Source organism: Alexandromys fortis, unplaced genomic scaffold, assembly GCF_014885135.2.
Source record: "Alexandromys fortis isolate MF-2015 unplaced genomic scaffold, M_Fortis_MF-2015_v1.1 scaffold_1, whole genome shotgun sequence".
NCBI classification, from domain to species: Eukaryota; Metazoa; Chordata; class Mammalia; order Rodentia; family Cricetidae; genus Alexandromys; species Alexandromys fortis.
The window spans coordinates 20,030,862-20,054,154 of record NW_026067927.1 but is presented as its reverse complement, the minus strand read 5'-3'; the positions used below and the strand labels follow the sequence as shown (position 1 = coordinate 20,054,154).

General features: G+C 43.9%; 1 protein-coding gene across 2 annotated transcripts in view; it reads left to right on the top strand.

The window, feature by feature from the left end:
* The window catches only part of Adamts18 (ADAM metallopeptidase with thrombospondin type 1 motif 18), a 136,850-nt gene that overhangs the window by 42,798 nt on the left and 70,759 nt on the right, over nt 1-23,293 (top strand). Inside the window, exons 4-8 of one of the 2 annotated variants that reach the window (XM_050143861.1) lie at nt 16,713-16,995; nt 19,020-19,213; nt 19,455-19,538; nt 21,123-21,282; nt 23,180-23,285. In XM_050143861.1, coding sequence (XP_049999818.1) covers nt 16,713-16,995; nt 19,020-19,213; nt 19,455-19,538; nt 21,123-21,282; nt 23,180-23,285 — 827 coding nt within the window. Of the gene's footprint in view, nt 1-16,259; nt 17,000-19,019; nt 19,214-19,454; nt 19,539-21,122; nt 21,283-23,179; nt 23,286-23,293 lie in introns of those variants that run through there. The other variant, XM_050143863.1, reaches the window with a different exon arrangement.

The following is a 23,293-nucleotide window of genomic DNA, read 5'->3' as shown; positions in this document are numbered from 1 at the left end:
GCACTGGTCATGAAGCCACATATCCTTCCTGATGAGCACCCTGCTGTCACTCAGCTGTTTCCGCACTCTCAGGGCTGGTGGTTGGATTTGGATCTGTGTCGACTAGTGATATTTACTGACTGTATAAATACAGCTTATCATTTGTATCTTGGGGGGGGGCAGGGAGAATGGCAACACTGCTGTCGTTTCCTGGTGCAGAACAGTATGCTGAGCTACTGGGGAACCTGAGGCAGGAGGGTTACAAGTTCAAAACCAGCATGGGTGTCTTTGTGAGGCTTTGTCTCAAAATGCAATGTAAAAGGAAGGCTAGGAATATAGCTCAGGGGTGGAGGCCATGTCTAGGGTCATCGAGGCCATAGGCTTTCTCCATAATGTGGGCTGGGGGTGGAGGAAGAGAAGAGAGAGAAAAAGGAAGGGAGGGGGGGGACAAATACCATAATGTTTTCAGACAATGGGGCAACACAGAGGACAGGTGCAGGCTGTGCAGAAGATGCTTGTCTGTGCACTTTAGATATTTTAATATTACTCTTTAATGTCTGGAACAAACTGATGCCCTCCATTGGCATACAGGCATGTTGAGTAAACTGAGGCCCAGTCAGTAACTCCTCCAGGATCACAGTTCTTCTAAGCAGAACAATTATGATTTGACTCAAGTTTGGTTACCGTTTGTGGCATGGCTGCTGCTCTGTCTGTAGTTATACGTGTTTCTGATTGGCTGGTCAGTGAAGAGCCTTCTGCATAGGCGAACCCAGCCTTGAGGTGCTCCTGAGGAAGAAAGTCAGAAACAAACCGGTTTAGCAAAGAATTTCAGAAAGTTTCACCTGCCTGGAAAGTAGCTAACGAGAGGGGTAGGTATCCTTATGAGAGAGGAGGACAGGGAAAAGATGAGAACAGGCACCCAGGCTCTTTCCATTCGAGCTATGTAGGTGTCTAAAGAAAAGCAGTCATCATTGGCTAAATATACAAACTACTGGGTAGAAAGGGCTACTTTGATTCATAGTTTGTGCGTTGATAGAAAATATAAGATACTGGCTGTCATTTCGGGTCATAGTTACCTTAGCTATGGCTAGAGAATCAAATAAAACCTTGTTTGAGACCTATGTTAAGGGACTCAGTATCCTGATGCTGAGTTCTTGAATATTACCATAGTAAGCCACTGATGGACAGCCTGTAACTGCCCCTTAACGGAATGATGTAACAGCAGAAGCAATCCCCTTTATGATATTTTACTTCAAAATATAAGAACAGACTTCGGAGGAGGGGACTTAGTCTGAAAAGTGCTTTTCATACAAGCAGGGAGACCTGAGCTCGGATCCTCGGCATCTACATTAAAGGCTGAGTATGGGAGTGTGCACCTAAAATCCCTGCACAAAGGAGATAGAGACAGGAGGGTGTCTGGGCCTTGACAGCCAGCTAATCTTGCAGAAGCAGGGAGTGTCAGGTTCAATGAGACCCTGCCTCACAAAACAAGGGGGAAAGCAATAGAGGAAGACATCTAGTGTCCACATCTGGACTCTACATGTACACGGACACACACATGTGCACCTGCACACACACATTTACATGCTCTCCTTAGGTGGATACTCTTGGATAACGTGTGTTTTGAGATGGCTCCCAGGAATCTGGCTGCCCATTTTCTTTGGCCATCTCAAAGCCTAGAAGTACTGGGTGTATCAAGCTACAACTTACCACGTGACCAGGGTGACCTGAATCATTTTATATTTGTCAAAAAAGAAAACCATGTAATCCGACTCTTGGCAGTCTGATATTTAACTGTGTGACTGGAGATGGGTGTGAGCCAAAGCTTAATATAGCCAACCGCCCTCCCCCCCATCCTCCGTTACTCTGTGCTTCAAACGTGAAGAGAGTCTGTCTGACAGCTGAGTGAGGATGTCTTTACGAGGGTGAGGGCAAGCCTGGAAATCCCTGTCCACAGTTAGTGGTCCCCTCTACTAGCCCACATTTCATGAGTCCCCCACCCCACGCATCTCTTATTTACATCTTTCTAAACCTGAACCTGGGTGGAGGATACTGGCTTAATTTAATGCCCATAGCCCTTTGCTGGTTTTGCCACGGAGTCCCCTCCTTCCTAGGCTGTGCTGGAGCACAGTTTTGAAGTTCTAGGAATGAGCATAAGTCACCAAATAGAGACGCTTACTGCTCGGAGACTGCTGTCGTTTGCTTCTGCATGGAAGCCCCTGGTATTTAATAAACACAGACTCCACAAGGTTAAATAAACTCCGCTTCTATTTCAGCCTTCTAGAAAGCTCTGTTTATCTGCCTGCTCCTGTTTATAGTGACCTCTCTTGATTTCATAATGTAGGCCTGTCACCAAGCTGTGAGCCTTTTTAGAGCCATATGTGAACCCCGAGGCGTAGTAAAAGGAGCGGGGTATGCAAGTGGTGCAGAGTGGCGGGGATTCTTAAGGAGCAGTGTCAGAATTTGAACCTAGATCCGGACCCCAAACCTCACTCCCTTTTCCCTTACTTAGTATCTATTCCTTGTACATAGGCCAAGGTGTTTTAGGAATTACATTTATATGTGGCATACCCAGCGTGTTAGCTTTCTGCCACGTGGTCTGGCAGATGCCAGAGACAGAAAAGGAAATGCCTCCGCTCTGCCTCGGCAAGCAAGGCATTTCTTAAACGTAAGAGATTCAGTCCAGGGTTGAATGAGGACAAAGGTTAGAAGTCTGCAGGTACCAGGCTAGTGGTGCAGTGGGGAGGGCGGGGGAGGGGAATTTCGGATGGGGAGCTCCCTGCTTTATTCCTAATGTTTGCTTTGCTCTTCGTGTCGCCTGCTTATGCCCCTGAGTGAAGAAAATACTAGAACTTAAGATGCAGGTGAGCCTTTAAATCAAGCCCATCTTTTCTACTCAATAGACAAGAAAATGGAATGGTATGCAACAAGGTTCTGGGCCATTCTTTATTCTCCCTGGATCCCATTTCCTGCCTCTGTGAAGTTAGGGGGATGGGCTGCACAAATTACAAACACCCCTTAAGCCTACGATTATTTTCCTTGGATTTACCTTAAGGCAAGGGACACAGAAGGGGCAGAAGATAAATAACCAATGAAAATTAAGACCAGCCATCCCCAACATGGTGGTCATCTCAGGTGCTTCCATGCCACCCAGGGGAAGCTTGGGAGTCCAGTCAATCACACAGCCGTTTGGTGCGGTGACCCTGCGTATTGACGCCACGTGGTGTACTTCCTCCCACATCTAACAGCTGGCTCCTGGCGTGGTTTCCAGCTCTAGCTGTCTGTTTAACAAATGAATGCTGTCAGTTCCAAGGGAAGCAGGGCAGGGCGGAGCAGAGAGCCTGACATAACCCATCACCACTACAGAAACAAGTGAAAACATATGTCTTCCCAATAGCACATCCGCAGGCAGCCGCCTGGGGAACAGGGAGCATCACTTGTCCCGAAAACGATTCTCCACTATCTTACAAACATAGCAGACGCTGTTTACAGAGTTCCAGCTGAGAAGCATGGTGTGTATCCACTGTTCCTTCCTGAAGCGTAACTATTTTCAGGCAGCTTGTATTGACTGTCAACCCCATGACTTTCCTTATTGTCCAAACATAGATAGTGAATAAATGAAATTTAAATAGCGCGTGATAGCAGCAATCAGTTGCTTATTGTCAGATGACAAGGAGTTAGAGTTTGCTATATCTGTGGCTGTCAGTCTTCTGTGAGAGTATTCATCTGAATTAATGTGATATGGGTAGGATAAGCTTCAATAGACAAACACCTGTGCTTGCATATGTAGGATTTAAGGAAGAAATTTGATGCATGAATGGCGTCGTGGTAAGACTTGGCAAACTAGATGGTAGGCGATGTGTGCTCACTATACAAATTTTTATCATGTAAATTTCTGTCACTTCATGATCGCATATGGTGGAATATAAAGTGTTACATTGGTGTGCTCTTTATTATTCTGGGGGTCAGAGGACCCCAGCAATGAGGGTACCTGCCAGGGTTTTCTCTAACATTGCTTCTTGAGCTTTGCAAAGTTTCTTGTTCGTCTCCATTGTCCAAGAGTTCAGACCCTAAAAGGTGGTCTGTCCTAACCTCATATGTCCACAGAATTTTATATATGTTGGCATCATTCATTCAGCAAAATTTGAGCATCATGCCCAAGATCTGCCAAACGCTAAAGCACAAAACCAAGGACATTATCTTTGCCTTGCCAGATATTTACATTACGAGGATTAGGGAGAAACTAGAGAAATATACACCCCCGTACAAACACACATACACATTACTGCTAGGTGACAGGGTGGCCTGTGGGAGGGATCTGTAAATCGGGAAGATAAACCTGGAAGTGGATGCATCTGATTGAGTGCTTATTGTCCCCCAGAGTAGCCCAGCTCCTTAAATGTAGATATCACTGACTTTATTTTTATCCTCTTGTCCTAATTTCATTTCTGTTGCTATAAAATACTCTGACAGTGGTGGTGACTTGGAGTGGGGGGGTGCTTATTACAGCTCATTGTTCCAGGTGATAGCCTGGCACTGTGAGGGAAGTCACAACTACTACATCACATCCACAGGTCGTTCGCTGGCTTGATTTCTTTACTCTTAGGCAGCCACGGATCACCTGCCCAGAGAATGGTGCCGCCTGCAGTGAGCTGGGCCCTCTTAATCAGTTAACCATGATTTCCCACTGCCATGCCCACGGACCAATCTGGTTTACACAATCCCTAAGTTGGGACACCCTTCACAGATGATTCTAGTCTGTGTCAAGTTGACAGTTAAAGCTGACTAGATTATTTGGCTAGTAGCTAAGGGACTGGGCGGGTATGGTTTGTCCTCCTTATGCTTTATTCACCCTATGCTTTATTCTTTCAGAAAGAACTCACAGGATATGGTGTGGCTGTCGTCAAGCAGAGCAGTCCAGCTCATCTCTGAAAGTATTTAGATTATACTAACAAGCAGTTATAAGCCAGTGGTGCGAGATTAAATAAAAGCTGGATCAGTAATGGTCATCCAGGCTGTATTCTAAAAGAACCAGTGAACCTGTTATCTCCGGATCCATGGAGAACCTTCCACAATCTCACCTCAACCACCTGCCATTCTGTCTTCATACCTCTTCAGGTGGAAATGGCAGTAAGGAGAGAAGGGGCAACCCTCTGGTTTTAATACCTCTTGACCTCACCCTTCATTTCTGACACAGACCCACACTTATTTGTGTCTTTAAGTCTTTCCTGGTATGTTTGAAGTGACGAAAAGATTGCCAAGTACCCAGGACTCTGGGCTGTACAATGTGCCAGTCACATTATACAATGTGCCAGACATGGCTTAGTTTTTAAAGTCCGATACTTCAGTGGCTGTCTCTTCGAAATTAGGGGCACTGTGCAGTAACACAGCACCCACATAGAGCAGATACTCTGGTATCATGAGGTATGAGCTGTTGCAGTCATGAACTGTTTATTCCAGTAGAAAAACAATAATTAGCTAAAATAAAATTATTAAAATTATTTTATTATACATAAAATTAGTATGTTTTAAGAGCTTCTAGGATGATCTAACCTTTGCCAGTCAGATAGCTATGGCCCCAGTGCCTTGAGGAAAGGGCTGGAACCTTCTCGTTTGTGTCAGGACGTGAGTATTCTATGTGGTCAGAGTCACATTGGTGAACTTTGATTTACAACAGGGTTTGGGTGCCTTTTTTTCTTTTATTCCTCCCTTCCTTCCTTCCTTTCTTCCTTCCTTTCTTCTTATCATGTCAGTATGGAGACTTGACCTGACCTACTCTGTGGAGGTCAGGGGTTACAAAGAGAGGTCAGTTTTGTCTAGGGTTGCACCGGAGTAAACTACAGGCAGAGTATTCAAGAGCATGTGTGTGGTGGCTCAGCTTACCAGAGAATACATGGAATGGGCAGATCTCTGCCTGCTTTGTCCAAAGGAATGGCCAGCATGTGACTACGGGACTCCAGTATATAGTTATGATCCACATTCATATGCTCCAGGAAGCCTGTGATGCTCTGTCCTCCCAGCAGTGACTCTGAACTCACCTGTTAGAATAATCAGTGTCATCTCTTTCTCTATGATGCCAGTCAATTGGAAGGAGGACATGCTACCTCCTTCCTGTGGAGAAGGACCACAAAATATCAGGTTTTTGTAGTGCACCGAGGCTATGTCTAAACATCTGAGCTCCTGAGCATTGGGGATATGAAGTTAATGGCCGTACTAGCCATACAGTAGCAGCTGAACAAACTCCTTCCCACATACCTCTGTCCTTCTTTGTTCCCACTCACACCAACCAACCAATCTGTGAGTGCTAAAAAATCCACTCTACGCTAAAAAAAATCTCCAAAGTAGAATATTCAGGACTTTTCTTTCTTTAAGAATCTTCAGTTACATTTTTTTTGTTTGTTTGTTTGGATTTTGGTTTTTCAAGACAGGGTTTCTCTTTGTAGCTTTGGAGTCTGTCCTGGAACTTGCTCTGTAGATCAGGCTGGCCTCGAACTCACAGAGATCCTCTTGCCTCTGCCTTCCAAGTGCTGGGGATTAAAGGTACGTACTTATCATTGCCTGGCATCTAATTAATCCTTTTATTTCAGGTCTCAAAGCCTTCCCTCATCCCTGCATTATTTCTCTCTATAAACAGAAAGAATGCTTATACCATTCTCCAGAAATTCAGGTCTAATTGAAAAAGAAAATCATAGAATAAACACAGTGGGGAGAAGGCCTGGCTGGCAGGTATGCCAGAACAGTCCTGTAATGCTAGTACTTGGACAGAGGCAGGAGGAGCACCATAAATTTGAGGCCAGGTGGGCCTATGTAGAGAAAACCTATCAAAGGAAATCACACACAACCACAGTAAGAAAAGAATAGAAAAAGCCAGGCTTGAATGCTCTGCTTTGTTTCCAAGCTATCAAAGATAGTAGTTAGAGAAATGATAGATACACACCTATCCAAGTCTTAATGTATCTAATCCTCTAAAGGAAGGGCTAGTGTTATTCTCATTTTACAGACGAGGGACTTGAGTGTCTGGCGTTTGGGAACATCCCTCAAAGGTAAAGGAAAGGATAGAAGAAGCGTTTGAGCACTGGAGAATCAGGACAACTGTGGTTCTCACTAGCTTTGCATTGCTAAGATCACTTGGGGGATACTGGCAGTTCCTATTTAAACTTAACTGAAACACCTGGCAGCTGTTGGCAGGAACTTTATTGTCTGTATAGCCATATTTGATGTCCTAGATCTTTCTTGAAGTAGCACAACTGTTGTGAGCTATGGACTAACTTGGTCCACAGTCACAGTGAGGAAATGGGCAGAGCAATATTGCAGACAATGAGACCTATGGGGAGACTGTTGATTACTTTTTTAGGTGTCGCCTGTTCCTCCTGACCTAGATGAACATGGTCTTACAGAAAGTGGCAAGCTGAATGGGTATTGGGTGTTTCTGGTGCTGTAGCCTCTAGTGGGTCACCCATGACCCTGTAAGATAATCGCAATAAACTAATATTAGCAAGAGGTTTCTTAAAGTCTCCCAACAGTATGAAATCCTGAAAAATGTGTGTGTGCATGCACGTGCATATGTGCACAGCATGGAGGTAGCCTCTTGCATCAGTCTTCTTCTTCCACTCTGTTTGGGTCAGGGTCTCTTGTTTGGCCACTGCCTATGCCAGGCCATGCATATGAACCTCTGGGGTTCGAGAGTCTTTGCCATCTGGGACCTCACTACCATACCCAGCTTGATGTGGGTTTCAGGAATCTGAACTCTGGTCCTCACACTGAGGCAGCAAGTGTTTTACTCATGAAGACTTCTCCCCAGCCCCCAAACTGCAAATTCTAAATTTCCACCTAAATAGCATTGTGAGTCCCATTAATATTGAGATGAAGGAACAGATAGAAAATGCAAGTGTTTTGTTAAAATATGCATTGCCTTTGCCTACCCCAAAAAGTACAGGAGGTGTTTTTCCCTGTGACAACAAGAGGGAACCTTGAATGTCTCTTTACTTTTGGAGTATATGTGCACATTGAAGGTCTGCTCAGGTCAACTACCTTTTGCATGTGCAGTTGGCAGAAACTTCTGTTTAGATCTCCTAGAATTAGTTACTTTATAGAGAGTGGAGCGAGCTCCCAGTGTGGTCATCTCAGGGCACATCAGCAGATGTCCTCTTCTTGGCCCGAGCAGGATCCAGATGATCCCACTTGGTCTCACCTGGGATTTAGTAAACAGTTTTTGATGGCTCGCTTCATCATCTCCTCTCTCTCTCTCTCTCTCTCTCTCTCTCTCTCTCTCTCTCTCTCTCTCTCTCTCTCTCTCTCTCTCTCTCTCTGTTAACATTTACTGAGAAAGTCACTGCATAACACCCTGTGGTTGAAGATTGGCTTCTTTCACCCAGGCAAGCCTTGAGTTCTAATACTGTTTAGAAGAGGAAAATAACAAAAAAATCAGCAGACACTTAGAACATCTGAGGCCATCGAGGGAGAGCAGCGACACTTATGCTTCACCTGTCAAGTCTGTTATCCTCTTCATCATTCTCCTTAACTGTTTATCTTTGTGTCGTTCCACCCAACTTTCCTCAGTAAATTCTGTTGCTTCTGGACAGAAATCTATAAACATCCTCATCCCACAGCTCGTATTCCGTTGAAGACTGCTGTCGCTTTTTCTCTGCGAACCTGTTTTTCTCTCCTTCATTTCCTTCGTCTCCTGCCTCCAAATCACAGATTTTTGTTTTATACCGATCACATTTTCTTAAACCTTTGGCTTACTCTGACCTGGGGTCTCGCCTTTAGAATAGTATCATATGGGTTGGGCACGGAATCAGTTATCTGTTCTTTACTGCTATGGTTTGGATAAAAACCATGTGTCTTTTAAAAGTATGACAATATAGGCTGCCAGAAAGTTGCCCCAGGGATTAAAATCTCTTGTTAGTCATGCAGGGGGTCCAGCTTCAGTCCCTGGCACCCTCATTTCAGTTCACAACCATTTGTATCTGCCATCCAAGGGATCCAATGCCAGCTTCTGGCCTCCAGAAGGACCACATGCACACATGATCAATAGACACACATGCAGGCAAAACACCCATACATATAAAATAAAATCTTTTTGAAAGGTTGAATGAATAACAATCTTGGTTAAAGTTTGTAAACAATATTCTTTGCAAATTAAAGTTTGGAAAAAATTATTGCATTTGAAAAAATTATAGTGACTAGAATAAAAATTAAAAAGCATAGGAGGAGTTTTCCCATTCCTGAAGCCTCTTCCAGATTACCACACAGAGGTTTATACTAATTGTAAATGCTCAGCTGATAGCTCAGGCTTGTTACTAGCTAACTCTTACATTTAAATTAACTCGTATTTCTTACCTATGCTATCTGTGCTCTCTCATGTGGCTTGGCACCTTTTCTCAGTACAGCCTGTCCACCTTGCCTTTCCTCATATCTCCTTGTGCCTCCCCTAACTTCGGCCTTCCTCATCCCATCATTCTCAGTTTGACTTTCCCACCAACTTTCTCCTGTTCAGCTAGTGAAGTCAGCTTGTTTGTTAAACTAACCATAGTGACGTATATTCACATAGTGTACGGGAGGATTATTCCAGAACAAAAAAGTGAAAACTCATTTGCTGTCAGTGGCTGCAAATGTAGATGCTAGGTCTTTGCCAATATTTTTCCAGCCAGCCTTCTGCAAGTCAATGGGTTGTACCTGTCAGATATCTCAGTAAGAAACCAAAGTGGAATGATACTCCCCATGGAGCTGTACTATTACCATTTCAAGAGATTCACTTAAGATCTGCATTATCTTCTCATCTCGAGCGCTGGCTCAGTTGTAGCACATGTCATTAGTTTAGTTTCCGAGGGTAGTGTGGGAAACAAAATTGCTGAAGGAATTTGCAACTTCCTAATTTTCATTGATCTCTAAGGCTACGCATACTGAGCTCTTAATTATGCTGATATGGCATGTTTTAATGCCTTTAATCCCAGCACTCAGGAAACAGAGGCAGGAGGATATCTGAGCTCAAGCCCAGCCTGGTCAACAACAGAGTGAATTCCAAGACAGCCAGGGAAGCACAAAAAAACTGTCTGGAAAAACCAAACCAAACCAAACAAAAACGAATAATGTACCTGGTCACCGCTTTCTTTGGAGTCTTCCATCTCCTCTAACCTTAAAATCTTCTAAGAGAGGCCGGGCAGTGGTGGCACACGCCTTTAATCCCAGCACTCGGGAGGCAGAGGGAGGCGGATCTCTGTGAGTTCGAGACCAGCGTGGTCTACATGAGCTAGTTCCAGGACAGTCTCCAAAACCACAGAGAAACCCTGTCTCGAAAAAACAAAACAAAACAAAAAAATCTTCTAAGAGAATGGAAATCTGATCATCAGGGAAAGCACATGTGTATTTTTCCCTGAAGATTTTGTGTGTATGTGTGCACACACACGTGCACATATGTGTGAAATATATGTGTAGTATGCATATATATGTAATATACATGCATACACATATAGATATACAGCTCGTTTTATTGATTAAAGGTTTGATTAAAAACATGAACATCACTTAAGAGAGCTATTGATTCATTTTATGATTTTAATCTCCAAATTTTAAATTGTTTTCTCTTTTTAATTTTGCTTTTTTTTTTAATTTTTTTCTTGAATGCAGGGCTGTTTTACATTCATTTTGTCCTGCCTCACATTCAAAGTTTTCGAAAAATTTTATGGGCTTATATTAATTATTTAAAGTAGGAAAGGGTAAAGTATCAAAATAGGATATTGGCCTGTGATTAGTGTGCACTTTATTTTTTTTAATTTTTTATTTATTTATTTATTTTTTTAATTTATTAAAGATTTCTGTCTCTTCCCCACCGCCGCCTCCCCTTTCCCTCCCCCTCCCCCAATCAAGTCCCCCTCACTTGTCAGCCCAAAGAGCAATCAGGGTTCTCTGCCTTGTGGGAAGTCCAAGGACCACCCTCCTCCATCCAGGTCTCCTAAGGCGAGCATCCAAACTGCCTAGGCTCCCACAAAGCCAATACGTGCAGTAGGATCAAAAACCCATTGCCGTTGTTCTTGAGTTCTTAGTAGCCCTCATTGTCCGCTATGTTCAGTGAGACCTGTTTTAACCCAGGCTTTTTCAGACCCAGGCCAGCTGGCCTTGGTGAGTTCCCGATAGAACATCCCCATTGTCTCAGTGTGTTGGTGCACCCCTCGCGGTCCTGAGTTCCTTGCTTGTGCTTTCTCTCCTTCTGCTCCTGATTTGGACCTTGAGATTTCAGTCCGGTGCTCCAATGTGGGTCTCTGTCTCTGTCTCCTTTCATCGCCTGATGAAGGTTAATATTCAGGAGGATGCCTATATGTTTTTCTTTGGGTTCTCCTTCTTATTTATCTTCTCTAAGAACCCGAATTATATGCTCAATGTCCTTTATTTATGGCTAGAAACCAAATATGAGTGAGTACATCCCATGTTCCTCTTTTTGGGTCTGGCTTACCTCACTCAGGATAGTGTTTTCTATTTCCATCCTTTGCCTGCAAACTTCAAGAAGTCCTTGTTTTTTACTGCTGAGTAGTACTCTAATATGTATATATTCCATACTTTCTTCATCCATTCTTCAGTTGAAGGGCATCTAGGTTGTTTCCAGGTTCTGGCTATTACAAACAATGCTGCTATGAACATAGTAGAGCAGTGCACTGGAGACCTCTGCTGTCCTCTCTATTCAGGGACACCTAAGGCTGTCTTCTTATCTGCCCTGTAGGCCACCTAACTCTCAGCCTTCTTCCTGCTTGCCCCTAGTTTTTCACGTCTTACTTCCTTGATGTCATTCCCTCATCCCACCCAGAGTGTCTCTGCTTGCGCACTCTTTCTGTCATTCCCAGCAGAATCCTCCCGACTCATTCTGCATGATAATGGATAATTTATTTTCATCTGTGTTTTCGCTGATGAATTAGAAGTCGCAAGTAACCATGGTCCATCTTATTCAGAGTATTTAGGCAAAATATTGCATTCATTTAGTAATTTAAAAAAGCTTCCCACACTCCACATGTATCTTTAAATTATGGTGTCTTTCTTAGGTTAGATTACATTGCTTTTCATCAGATATGAAAGAAATAATATTCTCTAATTATCTAGGACTGTGCAATTCCTGTTTTGATATAAAGAATTATTTCAGACACTTCTCCTTTGCCCTTTGAACTGAAGTGTGTAGGCTCAATGTGTTTGTCCCAATATAGGCTCATGGGCCGAGTGGGCTGTGTGCTGAAGACACAGCACCTGGCTGCCTCCTGCAGGAGCTGAAGGGGTCTCCACAGAGGGGTCCACTCCAGACAACCTGGAGGCTCGACTTAGCCTTAGAAGAAAATATCCGGATGGTCCAATAGAAAACCCAGCTGGAATTGATTAGGAGAATATTTTAACACAGATTTAAGCATGGAGATTGATATATAGAGAAGCAATCAGGGAAAAAGTAAGACCCGCTTGTGTGGGGGGTGGACTTTTTAAGGGTGAGTCCAACTTGAGTGTCTGAGCAGCACCCACAAACTCAATTTGGGTATCTTTTAAGTTACTGCTCAAAGGATTGCTAAGAACCCCACCTCACCCTTTCTTGATAATTGAGATTAGAGATTGGCTCCAGGGGTGCCTTTGATGGGATTAAATCTGATAAGATAAAGCCATGGCTTCCAGGGGCATCGTGCACTACTTTAGTGTAAATGGGTTTTGTGAGACTCCTGGAAAACTGAAGCCAGGGAAGACAGAGGCCCTCGGCAGGAATCTGTGCTATTTTAACCCCATCACTTAGAACATCTCTCCATAAAACTGTTGCTTCGCAGCAAATGATGCCAACTGTGCTGGCGATCATTGCCTCTCAACAAGCAAGAGGTTTTAACTGGACTCCGGGGATAGAGGCTCCTTTCCCTCCCCACCTCCACTGAATTATCTGTATCTTCCTGTCCTGCATCAGGATGACTGTTTATAGACGTCTCGACCTAGAAATGTCCTCTATGCCTTTGAGCAGCCCAGAATCTTTGTACAATAGGGAGAGAAGAGAAAACTCGCAAACCGGTCTGTCCAGTCACGGCACTTAAGTGGCTTACAGGATATTAGTTGAACCAAGCGAGGAAGTTGGGAAAGCTGGAGGGCTTTTGAGGCTTTTAGCTTTCCTGAAGCTAATGCCTCTGTCTGGAGAAGGCTGTAAATGGTGCCTTTTGTCTGCGCGGACTTTAGAAGAGGGGCCAGTATGGTTTGGAGGAGAGGGCTTCTGCACCGGAAATGGAGACCCCCGATTCCACCTGTGTTTGCAGCTTTCCCTTCACTTCTCAAGCCTGGTTCCTTCCCATTTCCTAATGGCCTGCCTCTGCCTAGTCTCCCCTCTGACACGTGCTTGTTGACTAAGAAACAACTGCTGTCAGCATGAGAACTGCCCCGAGGATTCCTGTGTGGACCACCCGATCACGGATATGTTGTGTTAGGTGTGGGAAGACTTGGGTTTTAGTTTCTACTGGAGAGAGATGGTGAGACTACTGACTGTGTCTTGTGATCATTTGGAAAGGGGACAGGGTGGTTTCCAGCTTCCCCGAGGATGGGGCATAGTAGCGGGGCACCAGCGACTACCTGTGCTGTAGTGTGCACGTGTCTGAGATACCCACTGGTAGTGGAGGGAGTTACTAGAATGTTGAAATAGGAGCGGCGGCGGGGCTGCGTCCCCAACACCCCGGCCGCTTGGCTAGCTCATGCCCCAAATAACAACACACAAACTGTATTCATTTAAGAACTGCTTGGCCCATGAATTCTAGCCCTTACAGGCTAATTCTCGCACCTGGACTAGCCCATTTCTAATGATGTGTGTAAGCACCCCAAGGTGCGCTTACCGGGAAGATTCTAGCCTCCGTCCATCTTGGTGTCTCTGCTCCAGAGTGCAGAGTTGTTTGGTCTCTCCGGGAGCAGAGCAGAGTCTGACCTCACTTCCTCTTCCGCCCAGCATCCTATTCTGTTTATTCCTCCCACCAATGCTTTAACCTATGAGGCCAAGCAGTGTGTTTATTACTTAACCAATGAAATCAACAGATTGATATATGACACTCCCACATCACTAGAACGCACCAAAGGAGGAAATTGAATATGAAGCAGTCAGGTAGTGAGAAAGTGTTCAAAGTGTGAAACAAGTGTTCTGTTTAGAATGGGGTGGAGAGGGACAGAGGACAGATGAAGCCAACAGGGACCATGCAGGTTTGTGGAGCTGACAGAAAGATAGACAACAGCCCGCGATGTGTATGTTGAGTGATCTTTGACGAAAATTTTGTCTGGTGTCAGGGACGAGGTAGAAAGTGTCAAGATTGAAAATGGAAGTTTCTGGTAGCATTGCCTGAGCTAGATGTAGGAGGGGGAGGGCACAGCTGATGCATGTCTGATGATGGACAGCATTCCTGGGATGGCGGGAGTTTGTTTACCTCAGGTTTTATACATTTATATGTTCATGTGTGAGTGGGCACATATACATGTATATGCATGCATGGGAGGCCAGAGGACAAGCTCAGGTGGCTTTCCTCAGGAGCCATCATCATGTCGCTTGAGGCAGGGTATGGTACTGTCCTGGACCTCACTTGGCAGGCTGGCCAATGAGCCCTAGGGATGCCCCTGTCTCTGCTTCACCAGCACTGGGATTACCGGGTGTACCACTGTGCCTGCTGATCTTTTATTGCAGTTCTGGGGCTCAAACTCAGGTCTCTGTGCTTGCATGGCAACCATCTAGTGACGAGTTATCTCCCCAGCCCAATATCTCTTTTTATACAATTGATTCTCTTCTCTCATGATCTCCATGAGGGCACAAATGTAATCTCCTTTCCATTGACTGTGTGTTCCTTTTGTGAACACCAGGACCTAGAAAGGGTCAGGACTTAGGTGCCCGGTGTGTGCCTGGTGAATGAAGCCATATTTTCTTGTTCCCATGCTCAAAATATCTCAATAGCCATAAGATATATTTGTCAGAAGTCAGCAGACTTTTCACAGGACGGAGAAATCGAAACCAAATAATATGTTCTCGGTTTCTTTTAGGAAAGCAAAGCTTAACTCTAACATAGTTAAAACTATGTTAAACTAAATCTAAACTCTGGTACCAGTCATCCACCCTGCCCCACTGCATCTTACAGTCCTACAGCCCGGGAGATGTGCTGACTTTGTATTCCTGTGTAAGCTGCCCTCACTTCAACATCCCTACTTACCCAGTCAGCTAACCACATGCTTTGCAATTGCCTGCACTGTTGTGTGGTGTATGCCCTGCTTATTGTATGACGTATGGCAGATGCTCAATGAGCATGCGTTGTTTCAGTGAGTCATCATTATCAGCATCTGAATCACTGCAGCCTAAAAGATACAAAGGACTTCTGCCAGGCTTGTTTTGTTGATGTGGGATGGCCTTCTCTATATGTGTTGCTTTTACTGGCTAATGAATAAAGCTGTTTTGGCCTATGAAAGGGCAGAATATAGCCAGGCTGGAAGAGATATATAGAAAGATAGGCAGAGTCAAGGAGATGCCATGTAGCTGGTGAAGAAGAACCCAGACCCCTTTTGTTAAGCCACAGCCTCATAGTGATACACGGATTAATAGCACATCTCTTTAGGATAGTGCAGCTCATTGGACTCACTAGACCTCTGCTACTTAGAGGCAATTGCTCGCCCCTTCCCCAGCCATCCTAGCAAGTCCTCCCACTTCTTTAGCACTTATGACATCAACATGCCATGGCTTGTTCTTACTACACAAGCCATGAACTGTTTTTATATTCACCACTCCATCTAGGGTTCATCAGGGTCTATCAGCCAAAGTCATCCAAGGAGGACATCCCTTAGCTCAGTCCTTCAAAAACACTAACATTGTCAGGCTGGAGCCTGAGGAGACAGCTCAGTGGGTACGAGTGCTTGCTCTAGAAGCATGAAGGCCTAAGTTCAAATCCTGGCACCCATATAAAAATCTGGATATGGCTTTCTGTATCTGCAATCTTGATACTGTAGGGGTGGAGATAGGTAGATTGCTGCAGCTCACTGGCTGCACACCTTGCTTTTGGTTCAGTAAGACCCTGTCTCAGAGGGATCAGACAGAGTGATAGAGTAGGATTCTCAGCATCCTCCTTCATTGGCTTTCACATTCGTGCACGAAGCATACACACATACAAACACATACACACATGTACAAGCATGTGCACAAATAAATCAATAAAAACATAAAATATTGGCAGCCTAATTAGAAAGCCTAAGGGTACATGATATATTGGAATGTATATCCCTCTACTACCATAAAATACATTTTAAAAGTAGTTGATGGGCTACCACTGAAACAGTGAAACCAACTCGCTTAGTCTTTTGTTGTCCCCTTTGTAAAACTGGAGTTATAACTGCAGCCCATCATGCTGCAGATAAAAATGGCAGACAGGGCCAGTAAGATGGTTCAGCAGGTACCAGTACTTGACTCCAAGTCTGATGATATGAGTTCAATCCCAGGGACCCATGTAACAGAAGGAGAGAGCCAACTGCCTACTAGAAACTGTCCTCTGACCTCCACATTCAGGAATGCACACCTTAAACACACACATACACAATGCATGCATGCACATGCACACTCATGTCCACACACAGGTATAATTTTTAAAAAGGCACACAGATATCAAGCATTTTGCACAGTGACTCTTCATAGGAAGTTATCCATGCAAAGATGCCAAGAACCAACCCAGAAAAAGACAACGCATGGAGTCATGAGTGTGCTCTTTGTGTTTGGCTTTTTTTAGTCAGGTCTGATAAGGACACGAGACAATGAATTCCTCATCTCACCGCTACCTCAGCTGCTGGCCCAGGAACACAACTACAGCTCGCCTGCAGGCCACCATCCTCACGTCCTGTACAAAAGGACAGCAGAGAAGAGGGTCCAGCGGTACCAAGACTACCCTAGCTCCCGCCGGACTTATCCTGGTCACTCCCCAAGTCACACTCCCCCTGCTTCCCAGAGCCAAGAGACAGAGTACCGCCATCGAAGGTGGCAAAAGCAGCATTTTTGTGGACGACGCAAGAAATGTATGTAAGGAGACTTTCCTTGTCTGTTCTGAAGAGGCCCTCACTGGGTAGTCTTGGGGGCGCAGCTGGGTTTGGCAGGTCAGTGAGGCTGTACTGAATTTGTTCTCAGATGCTGCCTTATCGCAGGACTGGTGAACCCCATGCTGAAGGAGCAACTCTTCTCGGTTCAGTTAGGAAAGATGGATATATGGGTCCCTTTTGGCTTCTTTAGCATCTCCTATTTTTAACCAAAGGTCCTGATCTTATCTTAGTTTCTGTGGTCTTAGTTAGGGAAAACGCCCAGCTTTCTATATTGGGGGATAAAAAGCAGAGGCAAATGCACAACCGAGCATTCCTTTTAGAGGCACAAGAGACTTCCCAAGAACCTCTCAGGAAGATTGGCTCCGGAAGGCGAGTTGACAGACAGCAGGGGAGCTCTTGGGCATGCCCTGTGAGCCAGTGGTAGAAACCTAGAATACCAGCACTTAGAAGGCTGAAACAGGTGAATTAAGTGGTCAAAGCCAGGTTGACCTGTGTAATGAGCTCCTGTTTCAACAAAAACCATTCTATTTCCCCTTCCCCAGTGCTGGGGTCAAGTTCAGTGCCTTACCTATGCACAGTAAAGCTCTGAACCAGCCACACCATATTTCTAGTCTCTTTTGCTCTTTTCTAGACTAGCAATGTACGGTAGATAAGCACCAAATGCAAGTTTGCATTTTCTAACAACTATGTTCAAACCTAGTTCAAGGCAGACATAGTGACTGCATGCTTGTAATTACAGCACTCAGGAGCTGAAGGCAAGAGAATCAGGAGTTCAAAATCATCCTTGGCTACATAGGGGCTTCCAGCCTAGTCTGGGCTCCATGAGATTCTGCCATTAAAAAAAAAAATCAAAAGTAAGAGCTGTGAGATTACTCAGAGTAATGAGGCTCTTTTTCCATAGGCATGAGAGGCAGAGCTCAGATCCCCAGCGCCCATGTGAATGCTGACTTCCCCTCCCCATAAATGCCCTGTAATCTCTTCACACTAGGAAGATAGAACGAGATCTCATGGACAAACTGCAACTAGACTGGCTGAATTGACAAGCTCCAGGTTCAACTGAGAGACCCTCACACACACACACACACACACACACACACACACACACACACACAGTATACAGACACACCACACACTCATACATCTGTTAGCAAGAAATTAAAATAACAAGAGTTTAAAAACAAATTACTTTCAGTAATATTTTCTCTAACTCAGAACATACGAAATACTGTCATCTCAAATTATGAACAATATCGCAAACCGCTAGGGAAGGATTGAATTTTCTCTTTCATGCTCTATTCTGGAAATGTATTTATTTACTCTTATGACTCAGAGCCAATCCTTATCACCAAATTTCCATCGGAAATTGTTTGATCTGTACGTAGATTTCCTCAGATTCAGTGCTGAAAAGGTAGAGTATAGATACTTCATTGTTTCGAAGATGTTTGCATTTTTCAGGGACCAAGTTAAACACTACATTCTTTTTATTTGGTGAAGTATCTGATCCTTGTGTTCGCAGTCACATTCCACTCACTTGGTAGCCACAGATGACAAGCAGGTCACACATTGCTCAGTACAGACAGGTGGGGGTTCGTCACACAAGCAGGAGCTGGCAAGCTGGATATGAGATAGTGTTTCTGCCATCTTTCTTGGCTGTTGGTGTTACAGAGTCAATGCATTCTCCAAATGAGATTTTTTTTTCTCCTTCCCTCATTGATGTTTGTTGACCTGCCCTGTCTGCCAAGTAGAATTGTAGCTTTTTTTTTTCTTTAACTTAACCTCTGAGCATTTTTGACATTTCTGAATCTACCCACCCGTCCACCTGTCCATCGGCCCACCCATCCATGCATCTAAGCATCTGTTGACTGAATCTCAGGTGCACAGCCTCAGGGCATAGGGCAACAGGGACTCCCAGTGTCACCTCCCCACCTTCCTGGCTTTCTCAGCCTAGGTCACCCAGATTTTTCTGCTGATCTTGCTTCCAAATGCTCTTCTGTCTCCTGCAGATGCCCCCAAGCCTCCTGCAGAGGATACCTATCTACGCTTTGATGAATATGGGGGCACAGGGCGGCCCAGAAGATCCGCTGGGAAGTCACAGAAGGGTCTCAATGTTGAAACCCTCGTGGTGGCAGATGCGAAGATGGTGGAAAAACACGGCAAGGGTGACGTCACCACGTACATTCTCACGGTCATGAACATGGTAAGGGCATTGTCAGGAGCCCTCTTGGTATCCCCAAGACATAGACTTCCTTATATGGGTGGAATGGCACACACTTAGACACAGTTTTTTATTGTAAATTTTAAATTTTGAGAAATCATTCTTATAGATGCATATGTCTGGTAAAATTAAAGCCTACACCCTTACCAATATGTCTGATTGATTCTCTCCATGCAGGACTGTATCTTTAAAAGATGTTTTTTGGCTTTAATTGTGTCAACAGGTTTCTAGCTTGTTCAAAGATGGGACCATTGGAAGCGACATAAACATTGTGGTTGTGAGCCTAATTCTTTTGGAACAAGAACCTGTAAGTGGTAAACTTCACTTATTCATTTGTTCTGCCGTTGAAAATGTATTTATTAAATACCTAGTATGTACTAATACATGAATCTTATATTTGAAAGTATGCCAACTATCTCCTCAGAGAAAGTGCTGTCTAATAAGGATCATTGAGCTAGGTCACAACAAAGCATATTTTATAAAATAATCTAGGAAAATATTCATGGATGTGTCAGCAATTTTATGTAAATATTAAATAATATATAACATTGTTATAATATACAAAATGTAAAATACTCTACATAAACATGTAGTCCTTATGATAAAGGTGAATTTGGTCATAGATTTTAGTGTTAGTTGGATTTCATAGGTCAAGTATACTAACTAATATTAAGGTGGATACATAAGTATATTTTGAGAATTTACAAAAAATAATCCATCATAAAATTCCTGTCGTAAGTCTCTGGTCTCCCAAGCATCAATTTAGGAATGGCAAAGTAAACAAGGGGCCTTCAACTGCCGTGACTTGATTATGGCGAGGTACATGACACAAGAATTGGGCAAATGGCGAAAACAGAACATACAATAATGTGTTAAATTGCACGGTACTCCCTGCTCTGTAGTGTTTTGACCTGTAAGCTGTATTTTCCCCTATGATTTCACCAATCAGACAGATGATTTTTCAAAGCCCCCGAGGCTTTTCCTCTTCAACTCTAACCCCAATAAAGAACGTGAAGAGCAGAGAGTCGAGACAAGGGGAAGAAAATGGATCTAATTACCCAGGTGTGTGGAGTGACAGAGGTTTGCGCTGTGTGAAGTTAACCTGGGATTTTAGAGAAATCAGGTGTCTGTTGTTTGGGAAACAACTGGGCTTTGGTATGCTAGACACACTCTGCTCAAGGATACTGAAGCCAGCAGCGCCCTGATTCACTGACAAAATTATTGTCTAGACATTTGACTTGATCCAAGTCACTGGTTTAGCCCAAGCAAACATTTTGATAAATGATTATTTTAAGAATAATTTGTCTTTTTCTTCTTCTTCTTTTTTATTTAATGTGTGGGTGTTTGCCTGCATGTGTTTATGTGCATCATGGCAGGGGTGTACCTGGTACCCACAGTGGCCAGGAGAGTGTGCTCGATCCTTCAGAAATTAAGTTATAGACAGCTATAAGTCGTGTCGTGAGTCCTCTGGAAAAGTAGCCAGTGTTCCTAACCTCTGAGCCACCTCCCCAGGCCTGATCTCTAGTAAATGGTTCACTACTTAGTAAACTCACAGTGTGTTATTGATTACTTATAGTCTCTTAAGTACCAAACTTTACAGAGAAGTAAGATATGGATATTGTCTTTGTTATGCTTTATTGAAGAAACTATTGAACTTCAGTATGAATAAATATATCAATAACAAAAATGCTTTTTATTTTGAAATACTGAAAATTCAAGTTTCTTTAAAATTTCTATTAAGCTAAACTCGTAGAGCTTGGCTCTGTAACTTCTTCTACTGATAATTTCCCCTAGAAACACGGTGCCTCTGCATTTGCCTTCACAGAACCACAGAGATTCAACCTTCTTCAGGCACAACCCCCACTTCCTAATCTCTGCGCCTTTTCCATAGGGAGGATTGCTGATCAACCACCACGCAGACCAGTCGCTACATAGCTTCTGCCAGTGGCAGTCTGCCCTCGTGGGAAAGAATGGCAAGAGGCACGACCACGCCATCCTCCTCACAGGATTTGACATCTGTTCCTGGAAGAATGAACCGTGTGACACACTAGGTATGGTATGCCCAGGTCTCTCATGCACACCTGTTAGCTGGAAGCGTGGGATGAGAGCTTTCCAGTGGATTCAGAGCCCTCTGGAGTCCTGTCAAAGAGACCCGACGTGCTCATGTGTCATTTACTGCCCATGAGAACTGTGTCATTAGGAAATGATGTTGCTGTGTGTAGAGTGTACTTACACAATCTGAGATGCCTGGGACAACACTAGACACTATCTTCCCAGGAGACCACTGTTATATAAACAGCCCGCTGTTGCCTGAGATCATTATGTGGTGTGTGAATAGATCTGTCTTTATATTGTGGAGTCGCTTCCTTGCTCCATGGAAGGTCTGTATTTTAATCAGTTGGTAATTTTCTTTACTGCCCAAATGGATGACCAATGAATTGAGAGAGGCATTTGATTAAACACATTTTAGGTCATTCTATAAGCACCTGGCCACATAACTAGGAAGCTGAAGAAAAACTGTTAGATGTCACCGGTTACCAGTGTCGTCTTCAGCGAGCTCGTTGACTTTAGGTCTCCATTTTTGGAAGAATGGAAGAAGCCAGCATAAGATCAATATCGTTAATCACTTGCTGTATTTCCAAGCTGATTCAGTTGCTATTCGTAGGAGCTGGCCCTTTGGTTTTGGATGGATTGGGCTCTTCAGGTCAAGGTCTGCAAACGTTTGCTGTGGAGGGTCCTGCAGTAAATAGGCTGTGTGCTGCAGACGGCTGCTACTGACATCTGCAATGGGAGTGAGAAACCAGGCACAGACAGTGCGCAGCCCATGAGTGAGGCTTCGTCTAACGAAGTTACCCTGGGGAGACAGCCGCAGACAAAAGTATAAACAAAGGCTTGAACATAGCAAATGTGCCACCAGGGAGCAATCCCTGATCCGCCCCACAGGTCACGCTCTTTAAGGAGCATGTTGTACAGGCTGAAACATTCGCATTTGCCTTGTGAATATCCAACTCCTGGACTATGCTGCCCAAAGTAAATTGAGTCACCTTCCTGAATCTCATATGCATATTTTGAAATGTATACACACACAGGCAAATGTTACATGTGCAGTATAATATATGGTATTTAGAAAGCACCATATATTAGAAAACACAGACTTTACATGTCCAAGTCATAAATAGGACTGAGAGCAAGACTGGAAACAGTCAGCTGGACACCCACAGACCAAGTCATCTTCACTGTGAGCCACACAATAACCAAATACCTCTCCCTTATCTAGCGTCTCTGCGAACTCTATCACCCAGCCTACACTCTTGCACACTTACCTCTGTCACGTGGCATAAGCAACATGTTAGTTAAGTAATGATCATCCATGACACATATGTGCCTGCATATTAGACTTCCTGGATCATCTTACGGCTTGATGGAGGTGGATACAGCCAATTCACAAGGATGTATTTAACTCTACACGGCCACCAACCCTTGTTCTAATAATGGTTGTTAGATCTCAAAGTTGGGAAGAAGAAATTCTGCTGCTATAAGACTGGATCAAGATAGAGCCAATGAATGATGGGAGTGATTGTGTAACTGTCCCTGCAGGGATGTAACTTTGGAGAACGGGACATTTGTCATTGTGAATGTGATCTGCCCATGTGACCTGGGCATGTTTGTGTTTCCTGCTTCAGAGAAAGATCAGGAGAGAACTGAAAAGTATATTTCACACTTAGACGTAAGGCCACTCGTAAGTTAACATTATACATTGGAGTAATGCTCAGTATATCAATTTCTCTGACTCTAGTAACAAACTTAGGTAAGTCATATAAATGTCTGGGACATTAAAGACCTTCATTATGCTTCTGCAACAAAAAAAAACCTTAAATATGTTAATCTGCTAAACCATATATTTATATATCCAATTACTGTTAATATTTAAAATTGATCTTCCAATAGGATTTGCTCCTATCAGTGGAATGTGCAGTAAGTACCGGAGCTGTACCATCAATGAAGACACAGGACTTGGCCTCGCCTTCACCATTGCACACGAGTCAGGGCACAAGTAAGTGG